Source organism: Miscanthus floridulus, chromosome 12, assembly GCF_019320115.1.
Source record: "Miscanthus floridulus cultivar M001 chromosome 12, ASM1932011v1, whole genome shotgun sequence".
In the NCBI taxonomy this organism is placed as follows: Eukaryota; Viridiplantae; Streptophyta; class Magnoliopsida; order Poales; family Poaceae; genus Miscanthus; species Miscanthus floridulus.
In genome coordinates, this window is record NC_089591.1 from 65,868,261 (window position 1) to 65,878,585 (window position 10,325).

Sequence of the window (10,325 nt, forward strand, 5' to 3'; positions counted from 1 at the left end):
CTCCAGGTGCTGGTGGAGACCGCCGCTGTTTAGCAGGCGAAAAGCTTCTCATCGCGACATCAGTACATGGCCTCTTGCCCAGTCGGGGGAATGGGGCTGCACCAGTTGAATCACTCTGTCCACTCACCACACCAGTTGCCAGGCGTGGAGCAGGAGGCCACGGTTGCACCGCAGCCCAACCCGGCGCTCGCTCCACGCCAACCACCTATGTGCGAATTGCTCGGGCCAAACCATGACACACGCAGCATCATCAACAATCGACGCCACGCCCAGCACGATGATGACATCCATCGAATGGCAGTGAGAGCAGGTGGCGCGGGCCCTAGCCTAACCATTGAGAAGTGTGAGGACACTCACCGTAGGCATGGTGGCCGACTGAACGACCGGAGCCCCAGCCCAGATGGCCTGGGGCCATGGGCCTTTGGTCACCACATCCAGAAAGTGTCGTTCCCACTGTGCTTCCGAACCGCCCACTAACATCGCTAGGTACACCAGGGAGACGAAGCCCGGTATATGGCTCGAAGACTTTCGGCTCACCTACTGAGCCAGAGGAGTGGATGATGACTACTTCATCATCTAGTACCTCCCCATCTGCGTGGAGGAGCATGTTCGAGCATGGCTCGAATTCCTTCCACCTGACAGCATCCGCAACTGGGTGGATCTGAAGAAGGTCTTCGTTGGAAATTTCTAGGGGACTGTATGTCTATCCTAGGAATTCCTAGGACCCCAAGAGGTACCAGCAGGTGCCTAACGAGTCCCTATGGGATTATATCCATAGGTTCTCAAAGTAGTGCAACTCCTTTCCTGATGTCATTGATGAAGACATCGTTAGCGTGTTCCTCTCTGGGCAACCTACAAGTCCCTGATCTACAAGCTCGGTTGTGTGAAGCCCCTGTACCACCCGTGACCTGCTCGACATCCCCATGAATCACACCTCCGGCAAGGAGGCGGTCGAGGCGGTCTTCAGCGGTGGTTGGGAGAGGGGCAAGGCCAAGCATGAGGACCAAGGAGAGGGCTGCTTCACACAAAAGGGCAAGAAGAACACGAAGGATCGGCATCGACCGACCAACCTAGCTTTGGTCACCATGGCCAACCATGTGGGCAAGCAGCCCTAGTTGGGCCAGCCTGACCACTTTCACAAGCTCATGGAGAGTCCATGCACCAACCATGCCTATCCCATTAAACACCTCTACAAGGACTACAAGCTCCTCAAGCACTTCCTACGGCAAGCTACCAAGCCAAAGGAAGGCAAAGGCAAGGAGGAGGTGACCAAGAAAGGAGGCATGACGGGCAAGGATGAAGGCAGCTTCCCCAACCCCGAGGAATGCCTCATGATCTTTGGGGGATCCGATGCCTTCCACTCCAAGCGCTAGTACATGGTACGCTACAGAGAGGCATGCACCGCTGAGTCAGCCATCCCCTCTTCCCTTAGCTGGTCAGACTCTCCGATCACTTTTGATTAGAGAGACCATCTTTCCCACATCGCCCAACTGGGTCACTACCTACTCATCATCAACCTCATCATCCTAAAGAAGCGCCTCACCAAGGTGCTGATGGACGGAGGCAGTGGCCTCAACATTCTCTACGTCGACACCCTCGACACCATGCACATTCCCTGGTCAGAGCTTCGCCTAGTGAGCTCTCCCATCCACAGCATGATCCTAGGGATGCAGTCATACCCACTCGGGCAGATCGATCTACCCATCACGTTTGGTGACCACGCCAACTTCTACTTAGAGGTACTAACCTTCGAGGTAGTGGACTTTTTGGGGTCCTACCACGCTATCTTAGGGCGGCCATACTACGCCAAGTTCATGATGATCCCCAACTACACTTACCTCAAGCTGAAGATGCCGGGACCAAATGACATCATCATCGTAGGTAGCACATTCTCGCATGCCTACACGTGCCACCGTGAGCATTACAGGCTTGCCACTGCCATCATCAACTCCATCGAGCTCCTGGAGCTTAGGAATTCAGTGACTCCAGTAGTCCTCGACTGTAAATGGGTAGACCTCCTCAAGCACCTTCCATCCGACTAAGGAAACCAAGGTGGTGGAGATCGACCCTAGCATCCCAACCAAGATGGTGCGGATCAGGACCAAGTTCCTGGCCAAATAGGAAAGCGAGCTCACTGACTTCCTACGTGCAAATTGCGATGTCTTTGCTTGGAAGCCTTCTGACATGCCGAACATACCAAGGGAGGTCATCGAGCACGCACTACATGTCATCTCAGGCTCAAAACTTGCCAAGCAACGCCTGCATCGCTTTGATGACGAGAGGTGTAGGGCCATAGGCGAGGAGCTCACCAAACTTCTGGTAGCCAGATTCGTTAAAGAGGTATACCACTCCGACTGGCTAGTGTTCTTGTGAAAAAGAAGAATGAGAAATGGAGATTGTGTGTTGACTATAATGGCCTCAACAAGGCATGCCCAAAGGACCACTTCCCTTTACCACATATAGATTAGATAGTTGACTCCACATCAGGGTGCGAAACCCTCTCCTTCCTAGATGCCTACTCAGGCTACCACCAGATCGCGATGAAAGAGTCTGACCAGGTCGCGACTTCATTCATCACCCTATATGGTTCATACTATTACATAACCATGTCTTTTGGTCTGAACAATGCTAGCACCACCAATCAACGGTGCATGCAGCGATGCTTCACCGACCAAATCGACCCGCCTGACCAACCTGACCAAGTCGAGCGGCTAAAACACACAATTGCCGTCTATGTAGATGACAGTGGTGAAAATGGCTCAAGCTAGCAACCTGATCGCAAACTTGGCTGCCACATTGGTGAACCTCCGAAGGTTCAGCGTCAAATTAAATCCCAAAAAATGTGTTTTTGGGTTCCAAAGGGGAAGCTGATTGGATACATCATGTCTGAGTGTGGCATCGAAGCCAACATCGAAAAAATCACGGCCATCTCTAACATAGGCCCTATACGCAATGTCAAGGGCGTACAGAGGCTCACCGTCTATTTGGCCGCCCTAAGCCGGTTTATCTCATGACTAGGCGAATGGAGGATGCCTCTCTACAAACTTCTCAAGAAGATAGACACATTCGTTTGGACAAAGGAGGCACAATAGGCTTTGGAAAGCCTCAAAGCATCACTGACGTCAGCCCCAATCCTCATTGTTCCTAAACGGGGAGAATCCCTCCTCCTCTACATTATGGCAAGCAACCACGTTGTGAGCGTCGCCCTCATCATCGAGAGGGAGGAGCCTAGACACCCCTGAAGGTCCAATGACCGGTGTACTTCATCGATGAGGTACTCACCGATGCCAAAATTCGCTACCCCTAGGTTAAGAAGCTTCTATACGCCGTGTTGATGGTGACCTAGAAGCTCCTGCACTACTTCACCGACCACGAGGTCATGGTCGTCACCTCGTACCCACTTGGGGAGGTCATCCATAACCATGATGCCATCGGCCGGACCTCCAAGTGGGCTCTCGAGCTCATGGGCCACGGCATCAGGTATGCCCCCCACACTGCTATTAAGTCTTAGGCTCTTGCCGACTTCATCATCGAATGGATGGAAGTCTAGCTCCTGACTCCGGATGTCTCCCACGAGTACTAGACGATGTACTTCGATGGGTTGGTCATGGTGCCCGGCTCAGGGGCTAGAGTGGTTCTGATCTCCCTAGATGAGAGTAGGCTCCGCTACGTGATCTGTCTCCATTTTTCAGCCTCGAATAATGTTGCGGAGTACGAGGACCTCATCAATGGATTGTGCATTGCCATTGAGCTCGGCGCCACATGGCTGCATGTCCATGGTGACTCAGAGTTGGTCATCGACCAAGTGATGAAGGAGTCCTCCTGCAAGAGCCCTCTCATGGCGGCATACTACCAGGAGGTGCGCAAGCTCGAGGACAAGTTCTGAGGGATCAAACTGCATCATGTCCCTTGAAAGGACAATGACACCGTCGACTTCCTTGCAAAATTGGCGGCCAGACAGGAACCGCCCACCGACGGGGCCTTTGTTAATGACCTCCACGAGCCGTTTGCCCGCATCCGAGAGGATCCGATCCAGACGTGCTCCAACACCAATCTAGCACTCGGGGACTCTGACCCCCCGACATGCCTCGACCCTGACCGAGCGCTCAGGGGCTCCAACCTTGGTGCCTCCATGGCAACATCATCCGGTGACATCGCTATAATGGCACTCGATCTAGCCGACTGGAGAGCACCATTGCTCGCCTACCTCCTCGAGGAGGTTCTCCCACTAGAAAGGACTAAAGCGCGATGAATCGCTCGACACGCCAAGATGTTCATCGCCATTAGTAATGAACTTTACAAGCGATGTCTATCAGGAGTGCTCATGAAGTGCATCCGACCAACCAAGGGAAACAACTTCTCCTTGAAGTCCATGCCAGAATCTATGGACATCACGCGGCCCTAAGATCACTGGTCAAGAAAGCCTTTTGCCAAGGTTTTTACTAGCCTACTATGCTACGAGATACAGAGAAGGTGGTCCTCAGGTGTGAAGGATGTTGTTTCTATGCTCGACAAACTCACCTACTAGTGTAGGAGCTTCAGACCATCCCCATCACCTAGGTATTTTCCTAAAAAAGGACCCGGGTGGCTTCACTCACCTACTCATGGTGATGGACAAGTTCACCAAGTGGATAGAGGCGAAGCCTATCACCAATATCCTCTCGAAAGAGGCAGTCAAGTTCTTCCTCGACATCATCTATCGATTTGGTGTCCCCAACTGTATCATCAACGACCATGGAACAAACTTCACTGGGAAGAAGTTCATGGACTTGTGTGACGGATACGGCATTAGGATAGATTGGGCCTTGGTCAGACACCTGCATACTAACAGTCAGGTCGAGCGGGCCAATGGCATGGTCCCCTAAGGACTCAAGCCCTGCATCTTCGACCGACTCAAAAAATATGCCAGGCGATGGGTTGCAGAGGTCCCAGCGATCCTCTGGAGCCTAAGAATGACTCCAAACCGGTCCACAGGGTTCACCCCTTTCTTCCTAGCATATAGAGCCAAAGCAGTGTTGCCATCCGACCTCGATCATGGTGCCCCAAGAGTAAAGGCCTTACTCCGAGACCGAGCCACGGAGGCTCAGTAGGACATGGTCGACCTGCTCGAGGAGGCTCATGAGACGACCATCATCCGCTCCGCTCGTTACCAGCAAACTCTTCGTAGGTACCATGAAAAGAAAAATCAGGGGAGGATCCTTGAGGTCGGTGGTCTCGTACTTTGGAGGACCTAGTCAACCCAAGACAAACATAATCTCTCTCTACCATGGGAAGGACCGTACGCGGTGGCTGAGGTGATCCGACCGTGTGTCTACCGGCTGAAGGATGACAACGACAATGCTCTCACCAACACATGAAACATTGAACAGTTATGTCGTTTCTTTCCCTAAAGCTCAGTCTTACCATTTATTTCCATTCAATGCTTGCTCCTACAGTGCCCCAGCCCGAGCACTCTAGGTCTGGGTTGCTCAGGGGCCCCACGGGGGTGTGATACCACCCCCTTTTTTACTATCATGTAGTAACACTTTTCACCCAAACAAAAGGGCATCGTCCAAACGAAAGGGCATCCCATTCCTTTGCTTACCCTATGTAACTTGTGCTTTTGCCTCCTGACCGATCACAACCCGCCACGACCTATGGTTATGAGTAGCTAAGCCTCACGGGCCACGCCCAGGTTCTTAAGGTTACAGCCTACAGGTCAATGGGCAGGTGCAAAAAAGAAAGGACAAAAAACAAAGCTATGCAAGGATAAAAACAAGGGTGGATGGGACAAGCTTCCCCTCACGAGTGATTTCATCATAAAAGAAACTTAAAATATTCATGAATGTAAAACTGTTCACACGAGGGCTCCTCCACAAATTCATCTTTTACATAAACTAATTATTTCTACTCTAACTCTATTGTGGCCCCTCGACTGTGTCGGTTGACGGTGCAGTTGGCGAGGATGAAGGTAGCTCGGTTGTGGTTAGGATGATGGCGCTCGCCTTCGACCCAGCCTCCACTACCTTCGTAGGCTAGACAACGTCTTCTTGGCGTATGTCTACCGCCATGATCGAATGGTGAGCCTCCATCACCCACTGCGTGGTGACCTGCTCAGCGACCACCTATGCGTGCGACACCAAACTTTCCCCCAGCGCATGGATCTCGTCTGTGCTCCACCCATCGAGATATCCTCTATAGATGGCCGTGAAGTCTAGATCAGGGTTGTGGCTCACCACCGAGGTTAGCACCCCCAACGTCCTGTAGAACATGCCGTCGGAGTTGAGCGCATGAACTTCATTCAGGACCTCCGCCAGCTAGACGGCGGGCGTACTGGTGCTCGGTCCCGACCCGAACACCTCGGAGACCACCACCTGTGCAATGTTGCGAAGTTGGTTGAGCTCTTCCTCAAGAGGGCATCGCTCCTCAAGGAACTAGGTTAGTGCCTCCGCGCTTCAACCGACTACCGCTTTGACCGTCTCCAACTCTTGCTCCAGAGAGCCGATCTTTCCATCTAGTTCTAGAAATGGACAACAAATTTAGGGGCAAGGAAAAGAAAAATTCAAGGCATCAACCGATGGTAGAATAGGTACGTACCAAGGCAGGTGCTTTCGAGAATGGAAATCCCTTCCTCTTGCTGGGTCACCCTCTCAAGCAGCCAAGTGTTCAACTCCTCTGCCCCGAGCATCTACCCCCGGAGCACGACGACCTCCCGCTCAGCGCCCGACCAGGCCTTCTGATCTCCTTATAGAGCCTCTAGGGACTTCCTAAGCGCCGCCTCAGTCTCCGCTAAGTGGGCCTTCGCCACGTTGAGTTTTTGCTCGATCGCATGTAGCTCCACCGCCTATGCTCCCGTCGCCTCGGGCACCCAGTCTTGGGACTCATGGTGGGTGAACTGTAGCTTCTGCCTAAGCTCGTCGACCCACCACAACGCCACCGCTTCTTGCTCCATCGAACCGTGCTCCTCCCTAAGAAACCAGGACTTATGGATTGACATCATCTCCAGGTCCTACGAGACAAGAAGCAGGTGTGCTGAGACAACTGTTTAAATGCCAAGGAATCAAAGACAACACTAGGAACACAGAAAACTTACCTCTGCAATGCATGGTAGGTCGACAGTCATGGCCTAATGGACGAGCTCATCCCTCTCCAAGGCCTCCTTGAGCTTTGCCTTTATAAGGGCGAGATCGGACTCCATCGACAGTCCTCTCTCCCTGAGCAGGTGCCAAAGCTTCACCTCCTCCTCGCCGTGAAGGATGAACTGGGCCTTCCCAGCTCACCGGGGCAAGGCCACACCAGCTCATGGGTCACCCCTAACCCGCCAAAAGATCCAACCATCGTAGTATCAAGCGATGACCGGATCATCACCAACTCCTGGGACGGCGGGATGGCTGGCGGCTCCACCCTGGTGTCTTCCTTGCCGTTGAAGGGGATGTCCACCACCAGGACTCCATGGCTTGCCAGCGGCTGCTCTACCTTTGGCCTGGCCATGGCTCCTCCGGCCCCCTCTAACTCTGACCAGGCGGGCGAATCATGCGCTCCTCTACTGGGCGAGATAGGGAGCCCAGCTTCCCTCCTCTCCTCCTCTGTAACCGGTGGGTGAGGGACCGCAAGAGTCACCCCTGACCTAGCCTCTACTGACACCATGAGGATCGCCGCCATCACCGCCGCCGCCGCCGTACTCACGACCGGTCAGGAAGAAATGACCCTCATTAAGGAAGGTCGCGCCACCACCAACTTGCTTTCCCCACCGCTCGTCATGACCCGCTGCAGGCTAGGCCTTCACTCTTCTCACACGGGAGGTGGGGATATCTCCATACCGGCTAGAGCATGGCCATTGCAAGAGAAGGCACAAACACAGGTTAGTCACCCCCACAAACTCAACTATGAGGGCAAAGGGAAGCATGAATACATACCTAGACGAAAGCAGTAGAACCTTGAAACCCCGACCGGCTGACGACGAGCCGACCGAACGAGGATCGCTCAGGGGTCATAGTCCACGCCCCCTAGGATCGACCGAGGGCAGGGACGACACGACTGGTCATGGCCACTAGCTCACGGTGAGACCACTAGAACAATTGATGGGGCATCTCCCCGTTGAGGGCCATGCACACGTGGCGATCCCAAGGGAATGGGTGGACGATCGCGCTCCCCCGACCGACTGGCGTGCCCCATCACACTTAGAGTAGGGGGCTGAGAAGCCGATGGCGCCTCCGAAGGGCGCGGTGATCGTGCCCGCTTCGCCTCTTGTTCGAGGGCTACGTCATCACTCATGGCACGCTTCCTCGACTCTAGAACATCGCCGCACGTCTTCGTACCACGCATATGTATTCATGCTTCCTCGACAGCGTATGGCACACCGCCAGACCCACACGGCCGGCCGCACGCCGCGCGGGCCGCCTCTCGGCAGTAGACGGCTGGGTGGCTGGCCGGCAGCCCGCGTGCTGGCATGATGGTTGGTGAGTACTCCTGCTGGCATGATGGCGCCACCCGCCGGCGAGCAGGCCATCGCGTGCCCCCGCTCGTCTCGATCGGGTCTGCCACGTACGTGCCTCCCTTCCTCCCGTCGGAAAGGCGTTACCAAAAAGGGGACGAAATGGACAACTATTTCACACGTTACTCCACGATCAGTACAGTGGTTATGTTTCGCGGAGGAAGAGACAAGGAAAGGGCGGGGACGAGGTCGACCTCGTTTTTGTCCGATCCTGCTGCTCAAATCCGGGGGATTGTTCCTTTCTCGTGCGCGGAACCTCCACGGAATTCTTCCGTGATCCGTCGTCGGCTAGCGGCCTAGCGGCGCTAGCACGCAGCCGACGGATCGTGAGCGCTGGGTTTTTCTCGGAGCTGACTCGAGTCCAGCAATCCGACGTCTCAGACTCCACTTGCAGCACAAGAAGGACATGAAATTTAATGGGACAGTGAAAGTAGCGGTCCCTGATCAGGTACAAGCGTCATTAGTTAGTCTATCTTGTACCGCTTTTCTTTCAAAGGTTCAAAGGTACGGCCTTTTGTCGAGCCGTCATCCTCCTCCTTGCTGACCTTAACGCCTTCTCCCTCCGTCTCAGAATATCTGTCTTTCTTGTTTTCCGAGAAATAACTTTAACAAAATATATATTAAAAAATATTATTATTTATGATACATAATTAGTATCATCGGAAAGATCTTTGGATCTAGTTTTTTAATAAATTTATTTGAAGATACAAATGTTGCTAATATTTTTCTATAAATCGAGTTAAACTTGTGACACGAAAACCGAAAATAACAATTAAATCGGAACAGAGGAGTACTTGATCGAGTTTTGTCCTAAAGTTGCAGGAAAAAGAAGTTCTGAAGCGAATGAGAATAGAGCAGGACCGGTTCGTTCAGGTTCAGGGCCTGGGGTCTGGGGATTATTGATCCGTCGTCCCCCGGCTACTACTATCGTTTTCGACTTTATTCATCTTGTTTTTCTCCTCGCCTGGCCTAAGCATCATGGAATTTAGTTAGGCAGAGCAATCATTGCTGAATCTGTTTGAGAACTGCCGTGTCCTTGTGTGGCCCATGCATGTTCCAGGATGATGACAATTGTGGCGATGCCCACTAGCGCTCACACTTTGTTTAACCTCAGTACAGTTCAGTACTAGGATCTCAACTCTGCCACACTTACGCTCCAAAAGTCCGACACTGCCGCTGCAATTTTTTGGTCGCTACTGCAATCGCAATAGGTATGCGGACTTAGCACACCTGGCGAGTCTATTTATCCATGCTCTTACACGGGCTAAAATCTTAGAAGATTGGCTCCATTCGTTTCGTTGAAAAGCCAGTCTGTGTTCGTTGAATTGTTGTGAGAGAAAAATATTAGCTGATAAGTTCAAGCAAATAGGGCTATAATCATTAAAAATCATGTTTCATACAAATGATCAATAGAAGTTAATTATTAGAGAACTACTCCAGTACTCCCCTTTCTAAAAAATACACAGATCTCAAAGCAGCCCATCTAATTAATTATCATTTTCTTAATTATTTTCCTCGTAGGTCCTGCATGGGTACAGCCGTCCAACCCAGCCCGATTTCAACACTGACCTCTAGATCCCCTTTGTTCGGAGCCTCTCCGTTGGTTGGACGTGATTTTGTTCGGAGCCTCTGAGTTCGTTGGACCAGACGGCGCCGCCCATTCCCGAGGAGCCGTAGTCGGCGGGCTGACGAACCACGAAACGGCAGCCGGCAGACCAAGCGGACTGCAGCACCTCCATACTCCTCCGATCTCATTTGCTGGCGAGCGTTATCTCAATTGAATCACGAGAAAATCCATGCTCGTAGTTCCCAGAACCATAAGAAATTCTTGTTGTCTTTCTGGGACAACCAC

The 10,325-nt window shown here is 52.6% G+C and overlaps 1 protein-coding gene across 1 annotated transcript; it reads left to right on the top strand.

The window, feature by feature from the left end:
• Positions 1–1,553: 1,553 nt before the first annotated feature.
• Positions 1,554–3,886, top strand: LOC136496021 (uncharacterized). The gene is made up of 2 exons (XM_066491772.1): positions 1,554–2,001; positions 3,693–3,886. The coding sequence occupies exons 1-2, from the start codon at positions 1,554–1,556 to the stop codon at positions 3,884–3,886; spliced, it is 642 nt and encodes a 213-aa protein (XP_066347869.1).
• Positions 3,887–10,325: the final 6,439 nt, after the last annotated feature.

Excerpts from the sequence above, each read along its gene's own strand:
- LOC136496021 (XM_066491772.1), top strand. The coding sequence starts at position 1,554 with ATGGACGGAGGCAGTGGCCTCAACATTCTCTACGTCGACACCCTCGAC. Across the intron at positions 2,002-3,692 it reads GACTCCAGTAGTCCTCGACT|CCTCGAATAATGTTGCGGAG; the intron begins GTAAATGGGTAG and ends TCCATTTTTCAG.